Raw genomic sequence first — 25,741 nt, forward strand, 5'->3', positions numbered from 1 at the left:
AATATGTTTTGTTGTGGAGCTGGTTCATTCTCTCCTGACAGAATGCGGTTCAAACATATATGACTGTATTTGAGGGGTTGAACAATGTTGGCCAATCATAACAGTGGGTGTTTACATTGAGGTTTTTAAAGGGAAGAGAGTAGAAAAACTAGTGTTTCAGTCAGTGGGCTAGAGACTGGGTATAAGCTGGTATATTTGCACCAAAACCAACAGAATTTAGTAATATATGATCATTTTAAATATATATTACTAAATATTGATGGTTTTGGTGTAAAGAAAAAAGACTTTACTAACATTATAACTTGACCCTCGGAGAAAATAATGAAATTAGAAAAAAATATGCATGACATAAATTGCACTACAAGGACATGTGCAAGCATGAACTCAGCTCTCTCCATCAGTGAATCGGGGAGTGAAGGATGCTCTTGCCATGTATGAATTTATCTTGGTGAAGAGAGCTCTCCGGAAGACCTGTGCCAGTGATACTAGACCGAGCTCTTGTGATTGCACACAATTTGAGTTAATATAAGGGGCTCTTACAGAACCTAAGGTTTTGATCATTTGGCTGGAAAATTTACCGGACTAAACATGCCTGCACTCGTTGAAAAGGCACAATTTCTGACCCTTTACAGGAAAGTGTGCCAAATTGTCAGGCTAACACACTTACTGTGAACTTCCAGGAGAATACAAATTTTGCAGGTTTGTGGACTCGAGTCGCAAATTTGATGACTTGCGACATAATCAAAGAAGACTTTTGACTCTACTTTGACAACAATGACTTGTGACTTGACTTTGACTCAATCTCTCTGACTTGGAAAGACTTTATAATTTATAAAAATAAAGATCAGAGTTGTACATTTAAAAATGTGTAGCAAATCAATTATTAATTTCTCCAATAATATTTTTTTTGATTTTAGTATCTGCATTTCCACGCTCCACATTCAATCAGTCAGAGAACAAACCAGTCAACTTCCACGATCGTAGGAGGACCAAGTTTGATGATCAAGGATAACAGCCAAAATGAAATCAAATGTAATTTCATTTGGATATAAATAATACAATATCAAAGGCAAAAAAGGATTGCAACATGTAGAACCTTTGTTTAAAAAATTACAGATGCTTCATCAACAACGTCAATTTTGTGAGGCATCTGAAAACCCTCAGACAGAGGTAAGTTGAGGTTGTTAACTTTTACACGTCATCTATGGTTCAGTAGCATTGAACTTATGTTTGCTAGGTTAGCTAGCTAGCTACTTAGTTTCACAGAGCTCAGTGCACTGCAACTAAAGTTTTGGCATAATTTATTTTGCATGCCTTATTTCTGAAACCAGCTAAAAGACGCTCTGTGGACCAATGAAGGTAGGGTTGCCACCCATCCCTGTCGTATCAATACAGGACGTGATTTGCCCAGTATTTAAGCTGATCAGTAGGTGTCACAGCAAAATAGTTCCAGAACGTTAAAGGTGCTGTAAGCTATTTTCTTTTTCATGAAAAGGTATGCAAAGAATGTTTTTACTACTCCCTGAAAGATATTAATTAAAATAAGTGTCTTAAGAAATCTCACTGGTCTCTGTGACAGCTCTAGACTCTGTTAACAGCGGAAAATGATGCTTTCTGCCTGCCAATCATTTTGTGCATTCTTATAGTATTGTAGTTGCAATATTTAGGCATAATGCCATTGTTGAAAGTTGCTCACATCATGCAACAGTTGTCAGTTGAGGGCGCTATTTTGCTGCTGTTGTTTTTGACAACCGTTTCTTATCCTGTCGGTGTCAATGAAGCTAATTTGGTATCTATGGAGTGCTAGTTTTGGAAAGAGGGAGTGTGGCTAATCCAACAGCTCAGCTTGTCGAAATTAAGGAATAGTTTACCCAAAAAAGGAAATTTGCTGATAATTTACTCACGCTCAGGCTATCCAAGATGTATCTGAGTTTCTTTCTTCATCAAAACTGAATTTAAGATTTTTAGGATTTAATTTCAGGCCTTCTCCTTTAAACAATGTAAGTGTATGTACTACATTTTTTGATGGTCCAAAATGCATATTTAGGGTGCATCAAAATAATCCACATGACTCCAGTCGACAAATAAAGTTCTTCTGAACCCAAATGATTGATTATTTTTAGAAACAAAACAAACCATTCATTTTGACTCACATTTATGTTCAAACACCATGTAAAAGTGAATTTTGCATAATGGGTCCCCTTTAAGACTTATCGCTTAAAGTTGAAGACTTGGGAACTTGGTTTGTACTTGCCTGTCTTGACTTGGGACTAGACTTGAGACTTGAATGCAAAGACTTGAGACTTACTTGTGACTTGCAAAACAATGACTTTCTCCCACCTCTGCACTTTTGTGTGCAGGACGTCCATTCAACCCGAACTCTCCTGTGCACCAGCCAAAGCACTTCCGAGCACTGCTCTGCACTAGCACATAAATTCCTGTGCACCACTTATAGAAAGATCTGAATGTCCACACAAGCCTGCGCATATGCTGTGATATGGCGTTTTAAAAGTACATACAATAAGGACAGGAATTCAGTGATTTTATTAAGCATATTCAAAGTATACAAAAGAGGGCAGCCTGGGTAGCTCAGCCTGTATTGACGCTGACTACCACCCCTGAAGTCAACAGTTCGAATCCAGGGTGTGCTGAGTGACTCCAGCCAGGTCTCCTAAGCAACCAAATTGGCCCAGTTGCTAGAAAGAGTAGAGTCACATGGGGTAAACTCCTCGTGGTCATGATTAGTGGTTCTCGCTCTCAATGGGGCGCGTAGTAAGTTGTGCATGGATTGCGGAGCGTAGCATGAGCCTCCACATGCTGGGAGTCTCTGAGGTGTAATGCACAACAAGCCACGTGATAAGATGTGCAGATTGATTGTCTTAGAAGTGGAGGCAACTGAGGCTTGTCCTCCACCACCTGGATTGAGGTGAGTTACCGCGCCACCATGAGGACCTACTAAGAAGTGGGAATTGGGCATTCCAAATTGGGAGAAAAGGGGATAATTTTTTTTTTACAATTATACAAAAGAATCAAATCAAGCAAATATATACCATTATTTATGCCATCTCAATACATGTAAAATAAGTATTCATGAAGAAAATGTATTTACAACATTACATGAACAGCAATTGTTTAAATTGTTCACACAAACCTTACTCAAGACCATCTTTTCAAGCATACTCGAAAATAATCTTTACACTTACCAAAGGAAATAAACTTAGATGAAAATGAACCCAGAAGAGGGACTTCTGGGAAACTTTTAAGGAATGACACTGTGTTTGTAAAGTGACTGTTTCTTTGTGTCCTGTAGCTCAGATAAACAGTTTGTCTAACATCCCTCCGGCGGAGCGTACGCAGAGAGAAACCGGTCTACAAAGCAGGAAGTCCACACTAGAGGCCTGGCTCTCAAGAGAAGCCAACACCTTACAGAAATATAGACAGGTAATGCATACACACCAAAAGCTTTCCTCTGTCATCACTTGTATTGAAATAAATTGCAAGTCAAGTCTCCATGAGCTGAGCATGAGGAGCACTATTTGTATGGTGCACAGAGTTGGTGCTCATGTACAGTGTTCTGAATTTGAAATTGGGTGCCTGTGTAGCCAGAAAGCAGCGAGGCAGCTCACTAGTTTTTTTACAATTAATTTCTATGCTTGCTCACTGAGCACTTTATTAGGAACACTTGTACACCTACTTATTCATGCGATTGTCAGCCAATCGTGACAGCAGTGCAATGCATAAAATAATGCAGATATGGGTCAGGAGCCTCATTTAATGTTCACATCAACCATTTGTATGGGAAAAACATGTAATCACAGTGATTTCGACTGTGGCATGATTGTTGGTGGCAGACATGCTGATTTGAGTATTTCTGTTACTGCTGATCTCCTGGGATTTTTCACTCACAACAGTCTCTAGAGTTCACTCAGAATGGTGCCAAAAACTAACAAAAATCATCCAGTGAGTGCCACTTCTGCAGAAGGTGGAAACACCTTGTTGATGAGAGAAATTGTTGTCTCTTTATCCGTCCGTTTACTGGCTTGTGATCAGTTCACCTGAAAGACACATACTTTCCTGTACAAATGGCCCCTTGCCACTGGCCATTCTTAAGGTTGTGGCATTTTAGTTCAAGTTCCTTCCCTTTGGCCTGTCCCTTGCTAACCTTACATTTACCAAATATTTTTATATGTAATTGGCTCTGTGGAGGCTGAGTGGTGTCTACGTATTTGGACACCATCTCGACGATTGGCTGCTGTTAGCACAGTCGGAGGAGTTTTCATGCTGGCACAGACATCTGTTGCTAACACACTTGAATTATTTGGGCTTCATAGTCAGTTGAGCAATGAGTATCCTGGTGCCAGTCAGCAAGTTTTCTTCTAATGAAACTCGAATCAATAACAATGTTGGCTTGTCTGAGTGACAACAGAATGCTTGACAAAGTTCACGCTAAAGATAGCTTTGCTTCTACGAGAGTTCCAGTAAGTTGTCATGACGAACGTGTCCACCTGGACAAGTGTGTAAGCCATGTGGTACATAAATCACCTAGACCTAGAGCTAAAGCCTTCTGGAAGGTTTTGACAGCAGTACATTATCTTCTTGGGTGGTAGATGCAGTACGTTTATGCATACTCTCTCTAAAGACTGCTACTAGCTTTGGCTTCAGGTAAATGTGTTGGAAGCCTCGTTGCTCTTCTGGCCATGTTGACCAAAGACTCTTGCTTCGAGTTTAGACCAAGCTTGTCGAAGGCAGTCCTTAAGCCACTAAAAGGTTACGTGCCCATGGTGTTGGCAACTTTTTTCAGGGCTCAGATTGTCACCTTGCAAGTGTTTGCCCCCCTCCTTTTAAATCAAATGAAGCTAAGAGGACTTGCTTTGTGCAATGAAGGCGTTGCACATGTGTGTTGACTAAAACGGGTCAATTCAGGTCAGCTCTTTGTCTCTGCTATGGAGGCCGTGCAAAAGGTCTGGCCATCTCCAAGCAAAGACTTTCTCACTGGGATGTTGATTCTGTTTTGCTCATGAGTCGCAAGGCGTTTGGTGCCCCATGGGTGTTAAAGCTCATTCTACCAGGAGCATGACTTCCGCTTGGGCAAAAGGGGTGTCCCTAGAATACCTTTGTCTGAGAGCTGGCTGGGCTTCCGCTAACACCTTTGCCAGATTTTATAACTTGGATGTTTTCTCCCTCTCTTCCCAAATTTTGACTGCAAAAAATTGTGAATATGTCAATGTTTTAATACCCTGCCTGGCTAATGTTATTGATTTGTAGTTTTCTTTACCTGTTTTCATGACCTCAGCATTCTCTCTCTCTTACCGTTGTTTATGCGAAGAGGAGCTTGTTTCCATTATCTTAACTTACCTGGCTGGCTGATGGAATTGGTTGTAATGTAATGCAATGTTGGCAACCTGAGTGAATCTCCCTTCCACTTCCCATTTGTCAAAGCAAAGGGGAGTTTTTTCAATGCTTTTCACTACCATGTTGGCTCGTGAGCATCAAAGAGACCGACTTGAAAGGGACCGACTGTCTTTGTTACAGCTGTAACCTTGGTTCCCTGAAAGGAGGAAACGAGGCATTATGTAAATTGCCACACTACTGATTTATCATTGTTAATAGACACAGATATGGCTTCTATTTGTATGTATGTATGTATGTGTGTGTGTTTATATATATATATATATGAGTATATTAGGGCTGTCAATTGATAACATTTTTTTATCTAATTAATTACATGGTGTCCCTATTAATTAATCGCATGTACAAATATTTACTGAGACAGCCCCTCATATAACAATAATTCAATATATAATGATTAAATAATTATACATAGTTATCTTTAAATATTAATATATATATATATGTATATATATATATATATATATATATATATATATATATATAAAATAAAAAAATATTCAGATAATTAAAATGCATTACAGTCTTTTGGCAGAACAGTTAATCGTTGATAAGGCCATTCAAAAAGCGGCTTTAGAATACAATGTATTGTTTACTACCATATTATTGATCATAAGACAGTCATTGGCATACAGTTCACAGCAATCCATTTCACAAGTGAATTTGTCAATCAGTTGGAGAGTTATTATGAGGGCTTGTTTATGGACCAGTCAATGTACACCTGCGTTTTAAATTTGTTTAGAAACAAGCCAGGGGTATACATAGTACACAATACTACAGATGTATTTTACAATAATGCCAAGACATTATATTCATTACATTTTCAATGCTTTGGAGTTGTTGGAGGTACAAAGAGTATTTAAATAATATTTCAAGTCTTTACAAAAAAGTGCAAATAGGGGCTTTATAGACATAAATTTACACATGTATAAAAAAACTTGGCTAGAAAAATAAACAGATTAATTGGATAATATTAACTTAAGTTATCAAAACTGTGAAAACCAAATAAAACGTCTTTTGTAAAGCAAAGAAAAACTAGTTAAAATAGAGGTACGTACAAACAAACAAAATTTTCTCCAAAATACTACAGCGTGGACACATTCCCAAAAAAGGTGAGGGGCAGATTCATCTTCAGCAATGCAGAAGGAGCAAAGTGGATCTATTTCAGGGAGCTTGTTTCTTAAATAAAGATTGACTGGGTAAAAATGGTGTAACAGTTTAAAGGACACCTCCATAACCTTGTTGGTAATTCAATATTTGTGAGTTAAAAAACCACACGACCTGCGTCATACATGGTTGTCGCGTCTCGGGTGTGATGTGTCATAAAAATAATATGTTTAGGTCACTGTGTCGAGTTGAATATAGTTTAATACTCAATCTTTAAACACATCTTGAGATCCATTAGTTTGCATTTGCGCTCCAAGTGTTTTGAACACAAGAACATAACGCATGTCTGTGTTGTGTGTCCGCAGAAGGGTTGTTAATGTTTTGTTCACTGTAATAAACCGTTTGTTGCTCACACAGCTGAAATTTCATTTACTGCCCTCTGGAGTACACAGGTGGTACTACAAGCTTGAATTTCTCAGGAAAGCATTGCGATTAATTGCGTTTTTTTTTTTTTTTGCGTGTTGTTTTTTGTAAAATTAATTGCACGTTATTAACTCGTTAAATCGACAGCCCTAATATATATATATATATATATATATATATATATATAATGATTAGTTTACCCAAAACATTTAATTATTTAATTATTTTCTTTTGAAAAGTAATTAGCGTGGTTAAACGCAAGACATAATTAAAGTTCCCTGATAGAGTAATGAAAGTGCTCTGATGTTATGTTTGTAGTCACACTTTTACTCTATGTGTGACATTAAACCCAAAAAACTGATTGGTCACTTTACATGTCAGTCTGATGCCTCTTTCAGTCTAAATGTATTGTCCTCGCCAGAATGTGTTTTTGTGTTTGTGTGTAGGAGCTGTCAGAGAAGCATCAGAGGACTCTAACTCTGTTAAGGAAACAGCAGACTGTGATTGTGGATGATGAGCTGATTCAGTGGAAGAGACGGCAACAGCTTGCAGGAAATGGAGGACCAGTGGAGGGTGGACTGGATATTCTGCAAGCTTGGTAAACACACACATAAGTGGTAGCACTGCTTTTAAACCTGCGTTTTGAAGAATGTTTAACTAGGATTATATATGTGCAGTGTGAAATCTCATAACATGAATACCTAAGATTAATTACTAACCCATGGTAAAGTATGAACCGTGTGAAACATGGAACAGAGAACCCAGCATTAAGTTCTAAGTTAAGTTTTAGAATGTCCCTGGGTTAACAATTAAAATTATGAAAAGATTTATTATAAAAGCAATGAATTGGTCATCAGTGAGCACATCACACTATTTAACCTAAGAAACAGAGTTTGCCTTACAACAAATTAAATCTTGATGTTCAAATGTTGTTTCTGGCAACCAAATTGTCAAATCTTTAAAGTGTGCACTCGGCTAAAGTCAGACTTTTGACGGGTGTCCAAACTCATCTGCGGCATGCCGACTGCTCTGATGTGGCCTGCGAGAGATTTTAGAAAAATAACATAATTTGGTCCATGTGACAAGGAGGAGGGTGGGGCCTGGCCGTGAGGACACACGGCCAGCCCTGAATTGGGCTAATCAGCCGGGATGTGATAAAGATGAGCCGGCTGCGCCAGTTCGAGAGAGAGAGACGCTCGCTACCACACTGCATGTGTGTTCGTCTTAAGTTTTATGTTGTTTTAAGATTATTTATACCATCAAAATTTACGTTGACTGTTCAGCTGGTTCCCGTCACCTCCTTGACCTTCCTTAAGCTGATGCAGTCCACAATCGTGAAATTATATGAAATTCATATTCCGAACAATGAGTAATGCTAACACTTTCAGTCACAATTCACAGCGCAGTTGCCACCAGCCTAATCCACTGGCAGAGTTCAATAGGAGTTTGGAATACTCCATATTTAAATGGATGAAGCGCCACACAAAAATAAATTATTGGTATCAGGTAAATTGGTATCATAGCATGCACGGCTACAAAATAAAGGGGAGCATAATAATTTTGATTAAATTGAAATCTTTTTGTTAAGCAAGTAACAACAGGACAGATACTATAATTAAATTACTGAAAAATAAGAGGCATTCCTTGCATCACTTCTTAAAAGCTCTATATGTGCTTTACATTGGCAAAATTGTGAATAAGTTAGTATAATATTTCATATAAGACATGTCACTGTTCCATTTCAAGTGTTCTTGGTGAGGGTAATAGCCTATCCTTTATAAACATATAGGGCCTACACAAGCATACCATAGAGCAGCATAATTCAAACTTGCATAATATTAAGCAAACAATCTAGGTGATGCATAGTGGCAGTCAAGTAGCATCTCAGACCGCAACACCTTATTTATTTCTGCATTTGGTACATAGACAGATTCGTGCTTAACAAATAGAAAGTTTTGCAAACAAACACAATTCTCTTTGCAAAGGAAAACCCAAATCTGAAGCAATAACATGATAAAAACAACCAGCAGGAACAGCGTTTGTAGTCATCATATCACAGTTAATTGAACTGTTCTATTTATCCTTTTTCACTTTATCCTTAGTAAGGATATCTTTAAGGATATATTTATCCTTATTTATCCTTTTTACTTTAAAGAAATGTTAATAGCTTTAAGCCTAAGGCTAGTTTTTCTGGTGACATTGACACTTATGCTTTAAAGTTCGTCTTACATTGAACATTATTTTACGATACACAGTGCTTAGACCTGGAACCAGAAGATCAATGAATGAAGTGTCACAATATGGAGATATGGAGTAGTTCAGTACAATGCTGTCATTGTATATTGGTGTGCATCTGCTTTCAACCAAAGGAGTGGTCACAGCAGAGCCCATTATAATGCTAAAAATTTTTTTTTGTGTTATCTCACTAAATGGATTTATCATAGGCCTTTTTTATTAATCCATATGAAGCTGAGCATCAGTACTTAGGAAACCTGTCCTTACCAAAGTCATCATTGTTTATTTTATGAAATAAAAGTTGAATAACTTTAATAAGGGTCTAGCTAATTTGCAATTTCCATGTTTGCCAGCATTTTCACATTATTTTCATGTTGATGTGACAAACTCCTGGAGATATTGCCAAAAGTTTCACCTGTAGTTCAGCATCTTTGTATCAGACAGCTCCTGTAACCATGTACTTAGTAATAAGCAATCTACATGTTGGTTTTGGAAACGGGTGTTGCTCCATTGTAACATAATATTCACTATTACTTAAGATGATCTCAAATCCATGAGTTGTTTTTTTTTTTTATCTTTTGTAAGGTCTTGATTAGTAGAATATAAGGAGCAAATTTGTTTTACTCAGATATCAAACTACAGTGAGTATTTGCATGTGAAATGCATATGTATGATAAACGGAGAAAACCAGGTTATCACATTTTGGTTTATAACTTCATGACATATACATATGATATAAAAAATGGCATATCACAACTTACAGAGAGCTCTGGATAAAACAAGCCCACACTCGATGTAATACGATGAGTAGACCCTGAAATATTAGTCAAAGAGTGTTATGCTATGGTGGCTAAGCACACCTCTATGAAGAAGGTTTCTCTGGAATCGATTTACAGTCAAAAAATGGTCCTCCATATCATAGATGTATCAGACCATTGTCATTGGCTGTCTAGAGAGTGTTAGATTCCATATTTGGAATGTCCCCATATCCCACGTGGGGTAAACAGACCATAGTACATTTTTGGAGTAATGGAATAAGAGGCCAAAGTCATCTGAATTTTATCATTATGGACTTAGTTGATATCATTTTAAGTATTTTTATAATTTATTTCTTTTTTAGATTTTGCATTCATAGTTTTCATTAATTCTGTTTTAGTGTAATAAAACTTGCTTGGAGATGTTTTTGGACATTTTGGTAAATAAAAGTCCACCTTGGGAACCATGGTTCCATATGCTATATCTTTGGATTGCATTGTACTATCAAATTTTTTTTCCTGGTAAAGTTCACATATTGTAGAACAACACCAAAGTTAATTTTATGACTGTCCATTATTAATGTCTAAGGAGGTATAATATCAAACATGAATAATAACTGAAAAGTGTATTTTTAGCTGTTTAGGACATCTACTTTGTGCATGAGTAATTTTTCCAGAAATTGTTTCACTTTTAATTGACTATCACAAATCCAGTGTGTCAGAAGTTTACGTACACTTTAACTCTGCCTTGAAGCAGCTTGGAAATTTCCAGAAAATGATGTCAAGCCTTAAGGCAATTAGACAATTACCTTCTAATTGGAGGTGTACCTGTGGATGTATTTTAAGGCCTACCTTCAAACCCAGTACCTCTTTGTTTGACATCATGGGGAAATCAAAAGAAATCAGCCAAGACCTCAGAAAACAATTATGTTGATCTCCACAAGTTTCTGTTTCATCCTTGGGAGCAATTTCCAAATGTCTGAATGTACCACGTTCATCTGTTCAAACAATAGTACACAAGTATATACACCATGGGACCACACAGTCTCAGAAAGGAGACGCATTATGTCTCCTAGAGGTGAACATAGTTTGGTGCGAAGTTCAAATCAATCCCAGAACAACAGCAAAGAACCTTGTGAATATACTGGAGGAAACAGGTAGACAAGTGTCTATATCCACATTAAAACAAGTCCTATATCGACATAACCTGAAAGGGTGCTCAGCAAGGAAGAATTCACTGCTCCAAAACCACCATAAAAAAGACAGACTACAGCTTACAATTGCACAATGGGACAAAGATCCCATTTTTGGAGAAATGTACTCTGGTCTGGTGAAACAAGATTTTTTACTGTTTGGCCATAATGACCATTATTATGTTTGGATGAAAAAGGGTGAGGCTTGCGAGCCGAAGAACACCATCCCAACTGTGAAGCATGGGGGTGGCAGCATCATGTTTTGGGGTGCTTTTTTGCAGGAGGGACTGGTGCACTTCACAAAATAGATGGCATCATGAGGAAGGAAAATTATTTGGATATATTGAAGCAAAATCTCATGACATGAGCCAGGAAGTTAAAGCTTGGTCGCAAATGGGTCTTTCAAATGGACAAGCATACCTCCAAAGTTGTGGTAAAATGGCTTAAGGACAACAAAGTCATGGTATTGGAGTGGCCATCACAAAGACCTGACCTCAATCCAATAGAAAATCTGTGGGCAGAAATGAAAATGTGTGTGCGAGCAAGGAGGGACTACAAACCTGACTCAGTTACATCAGTTCTGGAATTTTTGGAATATGATGTAGGTTCATACGAAACAAATTTTTTATATATGTAAAATAGTGCATTTGTTTAAGTAAGTGGTACATGACAACTACCCTTCATTTTCTCTCAAATGGCCCTTTTGTATTTGCAAATCTCTGTTTATTTGAGATTTGAGTTTTCCTTTGCAAAGAGAATTGCGTTTGTTTACAAAACGTTCTATTTGTTTGTTTAGTTTTGGCACAAATACGGCTTCATAATTTGGCCCCAATAGAAAAAGTTTGGACACCCTTGATATATTCTGATAAAAATGCAATGCAGTAGACATCTCATTCAGATGTGTACAACCTATGTTGCATACAACACATCATGATGCAACTTTGAACACATCCAGGTATGGTGTTTTCTGTTTTTTCATTGTGAATGCAGGAGTGAGAAGTTGGCTGATATGATCTGGCAGAACAGACAGCAGATCCGTCGAGTTGAACACCTGACCCAGCAGCTGCCCATACCTGGACCAACCGAAGAACTGCTCACTGAGCTCAACGCCACTGTCACCGACATCATATCAGCTCTCGTCACAAGGTACACATTTCACTACCGACACACACAGTCTTCCATATACACATTTCTACTGTCAGGAACACATTACCCCCATCACACATACACATTAATACCATCTCACACACACATCACTGCAATCACACAACACTGCTGCCACTTACCACCACACACACACACACACAACTTCCATCACTCATAAATCACTACCCTCACACACATCACTACCAAAACACACTACTCTCTACTGGCACACACCGACAGGGCCTCCACTCCCTTTATGTCGATAACACAGTCTGCATAGGGCACCACTGGCTGCCCTCTCGCGAATGTTTTTCATTAATTAAGGACACGATAGCAGTAGTGGAAAACTGTCCCCATCAGATGATCACCTCACACCCCCCACCTCTGGTCAGATGTTCGCTGTGCATGTCACTGCTGTACACACCGACATCACTAGCATAACTCACACACAACTACCGTCACACACAGCACTGGCATCACACACACACACACATCACTGGCTTCATACATACTAGGGATGTGCATGAGTAATCGACAAATCGAGTAAACGTTTATGCAAAGCAATGTGTGGCAAATCATTTTAAAAAGTTTTAATTCTTATTGAATTCTTGATGGGGTCATGCAAACCAATGGATGAGGATCTGCTTTTATGAGGGAAACAATTGCAGAGCGGTACATGAAGATTATGAGTCTCTTTAAACCAACATAGCAACCATTTTTAAAAAGCCAACTTTCACTGCTTGTTCTGAGCAGTAACATATGAAATTATAAAAAATATGATGGCCTTAATGTAGACTCCGAGCTTATAAATGTGCGTTACCCTAATGCCGTCATTATTGGCTTCTGTGTAAGCTCCGGGTTAGTGCAAATGTTTTTGTAATTTTTGTTTTTTTTCATGGGTGGGTCAATGAGGGGGCTCTCTGCCGGCCCCTTGAAAATAGAATTTTGAGAGGCTCTTTAACACATGCCTTTTCATCAACAATCACCAAACTTTATATACATATAGATCTCCTCAAGCCGGACAAATTTCACGCTGACAGTCATAGGCTCTGCCCAAATGGAAGTAGGCCATTTTGGATTGTTTGAAAAATGCATGTTCAGGAATTTGACATACTCCTCCCAGGTATTTCATGTTACTGGTGCCAATTGTGGGTGACATGCCACGACATTGACGATGCTAAATTGCGAAGGGATTTTTTTATATATCGAATGGTGTTGCCATGGCGAAGAATTTAATAATTTAATTTTAAAGTTTAATGTTAATAAACAAATTTCTTAATTTTTATATAAATTAAATATAATAAAAAAATATCAACTGAAAGGTAAAAATAATAGAAAATCCAAGCTATGTCTAACCCAGTATGTTGAGTGGAAATTATAAGTTATGTCCTATAGAGGGCATCCAAGCTTATTGAATGATTCCCAAAATAGCACAGAGAAGATTTTTTGTGTCCTATTGATAGATATATATATAAATATAAATAAATGGTAAATTACTTAATTACGAAATCATCTTCAGATCTACATATTTTTTCAATAAATAATTATATTAAATTATAGCTAAAATTAATTAGTTGGCAATAAAACAAAAAATAAACAATTAAAAATGTATATATATATTGACAGACTGTGGTTTTGTGTGTGGGTGAGATTTATATGGCTGACCTCTGCCTGTCCTATGGAGGGAGTGGGAGCCAGGTGGCAAACCGCGTAAGACTTTAATGCCACACATTTCAGTGTACATAAAAACAAACACATTCAACAGCCTTGCTTTTCAGCAGTCAGTGTGGAACAGTCACACATAGCTCTGTGCGTCTGTCTCTCCCCGTCTGCTGATATCTTCTCTCCTTAAATACTCCCGCGGCTCCTACCTGGAATGCGAGACCGGTGTATAAACAGGTGGAAATCGTTTGCCACTTGCCCTGAGACCACTTGGCCATGCCCTGCTTGCAAGAAGATAGATAGATAGATAGATAGATAGATAGATAGATACAAATCACTGTGGTTTTACAGCAGTAAATGATATTTGTAGTAAAATCATAGTAACCACAAAATTAACATAGTAAAATCAAGGTTAATATACAGAAATATTATTTTCTATTGTAAAACAATGGTTAATTTTATCAAAACTATGATTTCTGCCAAGAAAACTATGGTGAAAGCAATCATTGTTACTTCAGTCATAGCTACTACAGTATTACTGAATAAAACCATGGTTTATTTTCATTAGTATCCTTAACTAACAAAAAATGCTCTTACTAAATCAACATTTAACTTAATATCTGCATTTATGCATCAACAATGTGCTTTCATATTCAACTCAACATGTATTCAGAAGTTGTAAATCACTATATAATGAATAACCGTGCTTTAAAAATGTATGCTAGAAGAGATGTCGTAATGAAACATGGTCCCACATCTTCATCAATGGAGTAAGGGCGACATAACTTTGACAATGAATTTTTTTTTTTCATGTCTGTCCAAACTAGCAGCGTGTGCCTGTTCAAAGACAGAAGGGATTGTGTCTGTGTGCAGTTTCGGGCTCACCTGCGCTCTGTGTGCACCACGCGCTATATATTCCCAGGTGATGTCAGCGTAAATAAATAATCAAACATCGATTTATTAACAGTATACGGCACTCGCGTCAAGTAATGTCTGCAAACAGTGCCTGTGTTGTAAACATTTTTTGACCATCACTGTTATGATTGACCGCAAAATGAAAAAGTTCCCAGACAGTAGACTTAAATGATGCAGGGGCTTCTATCTTGTGGCTTGTTTTCTCAGCTAGCCATTTTCAACTTCACTCTAATGCATGCAGAACTGTGAATCATCAACTGATTTAACAAACTTACATTTAATAGGACAACTCCCTGTAGAAAGTTAACCCAGGTGAAATACAGGCGAATTGTGTCCATCTACAGAGCCATACAGGTGCATTAGCGGAGGTTACAACTGCGCATGCCTATTTGACTCTTTATTTTCTTTGCCAAAGTGTATGATCCGGAGCCGTTATAAAACTAGAGATGAACCACGGAACAAATGCTTACCAAACCGTGGTTGGTGAACCGTGCGTTTTTTTTTTTTTTTTTACTGAGAACTGTTACACCCCATATAGATAGATTCACATTTATACTATTTATAAATGTATTTTAACAAATAGCATCAAACATATTTACATACATAAAAGCTTATCCTGTATAATAAACGTCCGTTAAAAACAATTGGCATAATGTTAGTGGACATTTCAGGTGAATAAAGCTGTTATAATCACAGATTAAACAATATTAACAGAATTGAATCTAGAAAGTAATAATTTTGCTTAACCAATCGGATGTGGTTGTTACATTTCATCAGTGGGCCTTCACAATGAAATGCATGCTGTTTTCTCTTCAATCATTGGATTGGATCATAAGCAGAGAACATGAAACATAAGTGCCTTCGCTTACATGTCTCATGTTTTAAAAATGCACTCATCATTTTTAAATGTTTTCACTGTAATGTTCTAATTGCAAAATAGATTTCAAAAGAGTTTTTAAGTTTGAATTTGATACCAAGTTTGTGAACATTGATGGAGTTTTTGATGTAAAACAAAGTATTTGTTTTATAGCCACATTCAAATGGCCCACCTGTTGGCCAGTGAGAGTTAACAGGTTTAAAATAAGATGGCCTCTGTAGCACCCCCATTTTCACCTAAGGACAGGAAGTCATCCATTTTGGATTTTTTGAATATTGCATTTCATGAGACCACATTTAGACGACATTATGCCAAGATATTGAAGATGCTATATTGCAAACAGATTTTGAAATATCGAACGGTGTTGTCATGGCGAGGCATTAAATGAATTGGAAACAGCAGTGTCTCACATCATCTGTGTGCAATGTGTGATTTAGATAAAAAGTTTGATGTATGTTGGTGGATAGTCACATATATTTTTGACTATTTTGTGTTACGGACATAGCCACCACCACATGGCAGCAGGAAGCATGGCTCTTAAAAGAGACTTTAAAATAGTTATCTTATATTTACCCAAGTAGCTTCAAAATTTTGGAGAATAATGTTAAATGCCTAATGCATGTGTCCACCTTGCATTGTTTTCTAAAAGCCAATGGGTGGAAATGGACCCATGGTGCTTGGGCCTGTCATCACTACTCACAGCTATATTTATTAGATTCCTCCATAAGGAGGGAATCTATTGTATTTGACGGTTTTATTATTAGATTCCTCCGTAAGGAGGGAATCTATTGTATTTGTCAGTTTTATTATTATTAGATTCCTCCGTAAGGAGGGAATCTATTGTATTTGTCAGTTTTATTAGATTCCTCCGTAAGGAGGGAATCTATTGTATTTGTCAGTTTTATTATTAGATTCCTCCGTAGGAGGGAATCTATTGTATTTGACGATTTTATTATTAGATTCCTCCGTAAGGACGGAATCTATTGTATTTGACGGTTTTATTAGATTCCTCTGTAAGGAGGGAATCTATTGTATTTGATGGTTTTATTATTATTATTAGATTCCTCCGTAAGGAGGGAATCTATTGTATTTGACGGTTTTATTATTATTATTAGATTCCTCCGTAAGGAGGGAATCTATTGTATTTGACGGTTTTATTATTATTATTAGATTCCTCCATAAGGAGGGAATCTGTTGTATTTGTCAGTTTTATTAGATTCCTCCGTAAGGAGGGAATCTATTGTATTTGTCAGTTTTATTATTATTATTAGATTCCTCCGTAAGGAGGGAATCTATTGTATTTGTCGGTTTTATTATTATTATTATTAGATTCCTCAGTAAGGAGGGAATCTATTGTATTTGTCAGTTTTATTATTAGATTCCTCCATAAGGAGGGAATCTATTGTATTTGTCGGTTTTATTAGATTCCTCCGTAAGGAGGGAATCTATTGTATTTGACAGTATTATTAGATTCCTCCGTAGGAGGGAATCTATTGTAATTGATGGTTTTATTAGATTCCTCCGTAGGAGGGAATCTATTGTAATTGATGGTTTTATTATTATTATTATTATTATTATTATTATTAGATTCCTCCGTAGGAGGGAATCTATTGTAATTGATGGTTTTATTATTATTAGATTCCTCCGTAAGGAGGGAATCTATTGTATTTGACGGTTTTATTATTATTAGATTCCTCCGTAGGAGGGAATCTATTGTAATTGATGGTTTTATTAGATTCCTCCGTAAGGAGGGAATCTATTGTATTTGTCGGTTTTATTATTAGATTCCTCCGTAAGGAGGGAATCTATTGTATTTGATGGTTTTATTATTATTATTATTATTAGATTCCTCCGTAAGGAGGGAATCTATTGTATTTGATGGTTTTATTAGATTCCTCCGTAAGGAGGGAATCTATTGTATTTGTCGGTTTTATTATTATTATTAGATTCCTCCGTAAGGAGGGAATCTATTGTATTTGATGGTTTTATTATTATTAGATTCCTCCGTAGGAGGGAATCTATTGTAATTGATGGTTTTATTATTAGATTCCTCCGTAGGAGGAATCTATTGTAATTGATGGTTTTATTATTAGATTCCTCCGTAGGAGGAATCTATTGTAATTGATGGTTTTATTAGATTCCTCCGTAAGGAGGAATCTATTGTATTTGATGGTTTTATTAGATTCCTCCGTAAGGAGGAATCTATTGTATTTGATGGTTTTATTATTATTAGATTCCTCCGTAGGAGGAATCTATTGTAATTGATGGTTTTATTATTATTATTATTATTATTATTATTATTATTATTATTATTATTATTAGATTCCTCCGTAGGAGGAATCTATTGTAATTGATGGTTTTATTATTAGATTCCTCCGTAGGAGAGAATCTATTGTAATTGATGGTTTTATTATTAGATTCCTCCGTAGGAGAGGAATCTATTGTAATTGATGGTTTTATTAGATTCCTCCGTAAGGAGGAATCTATTGTATTTGATGGTTTTATTATTATTATTAGATTCCTCCGTAAGGAGGAATCTATTGTATATTGTTATGGTTATTATTAGATTCCTCCGTAAGGAGGAATCTATTGTATTTGATCGGTTTTATTATTATTATTATTATTATTATTATTATTATTATTATTATTATTATTATTCTTCTCCTTGAGCCCCAATAGCTCAAAAGTCACTGGTCAAAAATTTTCTAAATTGGCACATTGATACTCCATGCCAACGGGTACCCCCAAACCAAGAATGGTCAACATTCGCCCATAGGTGGCGCTACAGGCCACGCCCAAAAACAAAAATTCAAAGTGATATAATTTCCACCCCATTTGTCCAAATCTTCTGAAACTTTGTAAACATGCCTCATTTCTCATGGGGAACAAAAAAGCCTCAAGGACCCATACTTCTGCCATTATGGATTTTCCTGTACAGTGAAAATTTTGGAAAACCTACAAAACTCTTCTTCTCCTGAACCTCAGCTCCAATTGACTTGGAATTTGGCACACGTGTGTAGTATGTATGTCTTTCCAAGCGTTACTTAGCAAAAATGAATACAATACAAAATGGCTGAAATGGGCGTGTTTATGTAAATGTACACACAAAAGATGATCAAAAATTTTTAAAATCCCATTGATTTACAATGGCTGAGCAAAAGTGCTCCCTCTACTGGACAAATATGGTCCACATGTAAAATCCCATTCACTTACATTGGCTGAGCAAAGAGGCTCCCTCTACTGGAGTAACTCTGTCTACCACATGCAGCTCTTCTGTAGCAATCTCTCTAATGAAGCATTTAGGTCTCCTAGTGGGTGGAGCTCAGACTTAGACTACAGAAGACATTTTGCGTCTGCATGGAGGTATGTCAAATCAATTGTGTGTCTTAATGCTTTCCAGTTTGAACATTCAAGCGATTTTACACTATTCAACTCAACAAAGGCAAAACAACTCAAATAAATGTTTTCGAGCAGTTTGTGTGACACAGCGGCGAGCAGCGTCGGCGTCTAGCGTTCATGCGCCGATGAGAGTTAAGCTTTCCCTTCTTGCGTTTCAGCGGACAATTTCATACACCAAAATACATGATATATTGGGGTGTCTGCTATATCTCAAGTGAACAAACAGTTGATAAAGAAATCGGGTATCAATATATTGAATTATGAATTATTGAAGGGGTCTAGTGATGCAGCTGTGATGTCCTGTTAGATTTTTCTCTATCGAGACAGCGTTAGCGTATCAAAACTTCCGAGTATGATGTTGTTTAATTGTCTCTGACAACCACGCAATCCTCGGTGAGATCATTTTTGCTCGCATCTTCCACGAAGGTTTGTTGGTTGTGTACAATGGTTGCCTGCTTGAACATTCAAGCGATTTTACACTATTCAACTCAACAAAGGCAAAACAACTCAAATAAATGTTTTCGAGCAGTTTGTGTGACACAGCGGCGAGCAGCGTCGCGACTAGCGCTTCGCTGCGCCGATGAGAGTTAAGCTTTCACAGCTTCATGCGTTTGAGCGGACAATTTCATACACCAAAATACATGATATATTGGGGTGTCTGTTATGTATCAAGTGAACAAACAGTTGATAAAGAAATTGGGTATCAATATATTTAATTATGAATTATTGTGAACAACACGGATGCAGCTGTGGTGTCCTGTTAAGATTTTTCTCTCGAAACAGCGTTAACAGCTTAAACAAAATACTACGTTATTTTTGCACATACAGATACATTTAATACATAGTCACAAACTATGAAAGTTGTACTTTTATTTGTTGTAAAATAAAGAAAATAAACCGTGTGCTCTTTGTCTAAGCGAATATCTTTCTGAAACACGTCACAAAAACTTACACAAACATGAAACATATGTCTAAAGAAAGTAGGGATGGGCTGATCAATCCTAGCGTTATCAAAACTTCGAGAATGATGTTGTTTAATTGTCTCTGACAACCGCATAAACCCATGGCGAGATCATTTTTGCTCGCATCATCATGAAGGTTTGTCGGTTGTATACAATGTTTGCCTGTTTGAACATTCAAGCGATTTTACACTATTCAACTCAACAAATGTCAAAACAACTCAAATACATGTTTGCGAGCTGTTTGTGTGACACAGCGAGCAGCGTCGGCGTCTAACTCACGCACTCCGATGTCTTTCAGCTGCTGCTAGCGTCTGAGCGGACAATTTCATACAACAGAGTGTCAAAATACATGATATATTGAGGAGTCTGTTATGTCTCAAGTGAACAAACAGTTGAGAAAGAAATCTGGAATAATTATATTTTATTCTGGCATTATTCAGATGGCGTCCTGCTATATTTTTCTCTCGAAACAGCGGAAACAACTTAAACAAAATACTGCGTCATTTTGCCCATACAGAAACATGCAAGACATCATTACGAACTATGAAATGTGTACTTTTATTTGTGTACACTTACAATAACAACAAAACCTTGTGCTTTTGTAAAATAAATAAACAGGGTGCTCAGTCTCTGTCTTAGCGATTATTTTTCTGAAACACGTCACAAAATTCAAGTGAACAAAATCAACCATTCCACGCAGTCTGTATTTTATCATCTCACAATGAATACAAATGCAACAAGCATGGCACAAAACGAAAATAATGATACTTCTCAGTTCTCAAAAGATTAAACTGAACTGTGCCTTAAGTATCGTATCATGCGATAAAAGCCTCTTAAAGAGACAGTAACAATTTAGCCTTAGGTCCTGAACATAGACATTCCCAAGTAATTGAGAAGTACAAATGGTATTATTTTAAGTTTTTTTATTTCTCTCTTACCTTGTAAAATGCCACGTTTTTGAATGGCATGTAAACACAATCACTCCATTTTTTTCACTGGATCTGTTGCTATTTTAATGATTTAAAAATCAAAGCACTGACCATTTAAAGTGTGAGCTTGTAGGCTACATTTTGAAATAGTTATAAACAGTCACAGCTATACAGTGTTATTATGTGCCTAGATAGTCTTTCAAATAAAATTGCTTGTGATATGCTTATGTAAATCACACAAAAAAACAGAAAAAAATCTTAGAGAGAAGTGAAAGTGAAAGTAGAGATTTTCAAAGTGATTTTTCATTCAAAGTGATACAATTTCCACGCCATTTGTCTAAATCTTCTGAAACTTGGTGTACATGCCTCATTCCTCATGGGGAACAAAAAAGCCTTAAGGACCCATAACTTTCACCATGATGGATTTTCCCGTGCGTTGAAAATTTGCGAAAACCTAAAAATACTCTTCTTCTCCTGAACCGTAGCTCCAATTGACTTGAAATTTGGTACACATTTGTAGAATGGACATCCTTGAAAACATTACTTAGGAAAAATGAATGTGATACAAAATGTCTGAAAGAGCGTGTTTATGTAAATGTCCAAATTTTAACAATATATACCTGTCAATAAATCAAATGTAATTTTGACTGATGGTTTTCAAACCTAACATGCTTCAAGATGACATCACTCTGAAGTACTAGCATAAAGAATGGCCGACATTAAGCCCCTAGGAAGCTACAGGCCATGTCGAAATTCCCATTTTCTGGTCTAAAATGTTCTAATTTGGTACAATGGTACTACAGGCCAACAGGAACCCACAAACCAAGAATGGCCGACATTAAGCCACTAGGAAGCTAAAGGCCACGCCAAAATTCCGTTTTCTGGTCAAATTTTTTTTAATTTGGTACATTGATACTACAGGCAGACAGGAACCCACAAACCAAGAATGGACAACATTCACCCCTAGGAGAGCTACAGGCCATGCCAAAATTCCCATTTTCTGGTCAAAAATGTTCTAATTTGGTACACTGATACTACATGCCAACAGGAACCCACAAACCACGAATGGCCAACATTAAGCCATTAGAGAAGCTACAGGTAATTCAAAAATCCCATTTTCTGGTCAAACATTTTCTAATTTGGTGTATTGATTCTACAGGCCGACAGGAACCCACAAACCAAGAAAGGCCCACATTAAGCCCCTAGGAGCACTACAGAGCCACTCCAAAATTCCCATTTTCTGGTCAAATATTTTCTAATTTTGTACATTTATACTACAGGCCAACAGGAACCCACAAACCAAGAATGACCAACATTTGCCCATAGGTGGCTACAGGCCACGCCCCAAATTTTTTTTTCAAAATGATATAATATCCACCCCATTTGTCCAATTCTTCTGAAACTTGGTGTACATGCGCATTTCTCATTGGGAACAAAAAAGCCTCAAGGATCCATAAGGTCGGTATGGATTTTCCTGTACATTGAAAATGTTTTGTTTAGGAATCAGGCGAAGACATGTTTTTTGAATTCCTTAATTGGGAGGGTTTATCCCCAACCATCTACTGATCAATTTTAAATGATTTGCCATTTTGAGGAGGAATCCGCATTGCTGCTTTGCAGCTATATTTATTATTATTATTATTATTATTATTATTCTTCTCCTTGAGCCCCAATAGCTCAAAAAGTCACTGGTCAAAAATTTTCTAAATTGGCACATTGATACTCCATGCCAGCGGTACCCCCAAACCAAGAATGGCCCACATTCGCCCATAGGTGGCGCTACAGGCCACGCCCAAAAAACAAAATTCAAAGTGATACAATTTCCACGCCATTTGTCCAAATCTTCTGAAATTTGGTGTACATGCCTCATTCCTCATGGGGAACAAAAAGCCTCAAGAACCCATAACTTCCGCCATGATGGATTTTCCCGTGCGTTGAAAATTTGCGAAAACCTACAAAACTCTTCTTCTCCTGAACCGTAGCTCAATTGACTTGAAATTTGGTACACATGTGTAGAATGGACATCCTTGAAAGCGTTACTTAGGAAAAATGAATACGATACAAAATGGCTGAAAGAGTGTTTATGTAAATGTCCAAATTTTAACAATATATACGTGTCAATAAATCAAATGTAATTTTGACTGATGGTTTTCAAACCTAACATGCTTAAAGATGACATCACTCTGAAGTACTGTGCAAAGAATGGCCATGCCAAAATTCCCATTTTCTGGTCAAAAATGTTCTAATTTGGTAAATTAATAGTACAGGCCAACAGGAATCCACAAACCAAGAATGACCGACATACAGCCACTAGGGGCACTACAGGACAAGCCAAAATTCCCATTTTCTGGTCAAAAATGTTCTAATTCGATTACAAGAATAGTACAGGCCAACAGGAATCCACAAACCAAGAATGACCGACATTAAGCCACTAGGGAGCACTACAGGACAAGCCAAAATTCCCATTTTCTGGTCAAAAATTTTCTAATTTGGTACTTTGATACTACAGGCCAACAGGAACCCACATACCAAGTGTGGCCCACATTAAGCCCTTAGAGAGCTACAGGCTACTCCAAAATTTAGTTTTCTGGTCAAAAGCGTTCTAATTTGGTACATTGATACTGCAGGTCAACAGGAACCCTCAAACCAAGAATGGCCAACATTAAGCCCCTAGGGAGCACTACAGGCCATGCCGAAATTCCCATTTTCTGGTCAAAAATGTTCTAATTTGGTACATTAATAGTACAGGCCAAAAGGAATCCACAAACCAAGAATGACCGACATTCACCACTAGGTGGCTAGAGGCCAAGCCGAAATTCCCATTTTCTGGTCAAAAAGTTATAATTTGGTACATTGATACTACAGGCCAACAGGAACCCACAAACCAAGTATGGCCCACATTAAGCCATTAGAGAGCTACAGGCCACTCCCAAAATTTAGTTTTCTGGTCAAAAATTTTCTAATATGGTACATTGATACTACTGGCCAACAGGAACCCACAAACAAAGAATGGCCAACATTAAGCCCCTAGGGAGCACTAGAGGCCACTTGAAATTCCCATTTATGGTCAAAAATGTTCTAATTTGGTACATTGATACTACAGGTCAACAGGAACCCTCAAACCAAGAATGGCCAACATTCACCCCTAGAGGAGCTACAGGTAATTCCCAAAGTCCCATTTTCTGGTCAAATATTTTCTAATTATGTACATTGATACTACAGGCCAACAGGAACCCACAAACCAAGAATGACCCACATTTGCCCATAGGAGGCTACAGGCCACGCCCCAAAAAATATTTTCAAAGTGATACCATTTCCACGCCATTTAACCAATTCTTTTGAATCTTGGTGTACATGCCTCATTTCTCATTGGGAACAAAAACGCCTCAAGGATCCATAAGGTATGATGGATTTTCCTGTAGACTGAAAATGTTTAGTTTAGGATTCAGACAGAAATACATGTTTTTGGATTCATCCATTGAGAGGGTTTAACCCCAACCCTCTACTGATCAATTTGAAATGATTTGCCATTTTGAGGAGGAATCCGCATTGCTGCTTGCAGCTATATTTATTATTATTATTATTATTCTTCTTCTCCTTGAGCCCCAATAGCTCAAAAGTCACTGGTCAAAAATTTTCTAAATTGGCACATTGATACTCCATGCCATTGGTACCCCCAAACCAAGAATGGCCCACATTCAGCCCATAGGTGGCGCTACAGGCCACGCCCAAAAAACAAAATTCAAAGTGATACAATTTCCAGCCATTTGTCCAAATCTTCTGAAATTTGGTGTACATGCCTCATTCCTCATGGGGAACAAAAAAGCCTCAAGAACCCATAACTTCCGCCATGATGGATTTTCCCGTACGTTGAAAATTTGCGAAAACCTACAAAACTCTTCTTCTCCTGAACCGTAGCTCCAATTGACTTGAAATTTGGTACACATGTGTAGAATGGACATCCTTGAAAGCGTTACTTAGGAAAAATGAATCACGATACAAAATGGCTGAAAGGAGTGTTTATGTAAATGTCCAAATTTTAACAATATATACGTGTCAATAAATCAAATGTAATTTTGACTGATGGTTTTCAAACCTAACATGCTTAAAGATGACATCACTCTGAAGTACTGTGCAAAGAATGGCCATGCCAAAATTCCCATTTTCTGGTCAAAAATGTTCTAATTTGGTAAATTAATAGTACAGGCCAACAGGAATCCACAAACCAAGAATGACCGACATACAGCCACTAGGGGCACTACAGGACAAGCCAAAATTCCCATTTTCTGGTCAAAAATGTTCTAATTCGGTACAAGAATAGTACAGGCCAACAGGAATCCACAAACCAAGAATGACCGACATTAAGCCACTAGGGAGCACTACAGGACAAGCCAAAATTCCCATTTTCTGGTCAAAAATTTTCTAATTTGGTACTTTGATACTACAGGCCAACAGGAACCCACATACCAAGTGTGGCCCACATTAAGCCCTTAGGGAGCTACAGGCTACTCAAAATTTCGTTTTCTGGTCAAAAGCGTTCTAATTTGGTACATTGATACTGCAGGTCAACAGGAACCCTCAAACCAAGAATGGCCAACATTAAGCCCTAGGGAGCACTACAGGCCATGCCGAAATTCCCATTTTCTGGTCAAAAATGTTCTAATTTGGTACATTAATAGTACAGGCCAAAAGGAATCCACAAACCAAGAATGACCGACATTCACCACTA

General features: G+C 37.3%; 1 protein-coding gene across 1 annotated transcript in view; it reads left to right on the top strand.

Annotated features, from left to right (window-relative positions):
* The window catches only part of stat5b (signal transducer and activator of transcription 5b), a 106,024-nt gene that overhangs the window by 36,539 nt on the left and 43,744 nt on the right, over positions 1 to 25,741 (top strand). Inside the window, exons 6-8 of the mRNA XM_052102937.1 lie at positions 3,311 to 3,441; positions 7,386 to 7,537; positions 12,113 to 12,268. Of these exons, the coding sequence (XP_051958897.1) occupies positions 3,311 to 3,441; positions 7,386 to 7,537; positions 12,113 to 12,268 (439 nt within the window). The remainder of the gene's footprint in view (positions 1 to 3,310; positions 3,442 to 7,385; positions 7,538 to 12,112; positions 12,269 to 25,741) is intronic.

Source organism: Xyrauchen texanus, chromosome 33 (genome assembly GCF_025860055.1).
Source record: "Xyrauchen texanus isolate HMW12.3.18 chromosome 33, RBS_HiC_50CHRs, whole genome shotgun sequence".
Classification (NCBI taxonomy): domain Eukaryota; kingdom Metazoa; phylum Chordata; class Actinopteri; order Cypriniformes; family Catostomidae; genus Xyrauchen; species Xyrauchen texanus.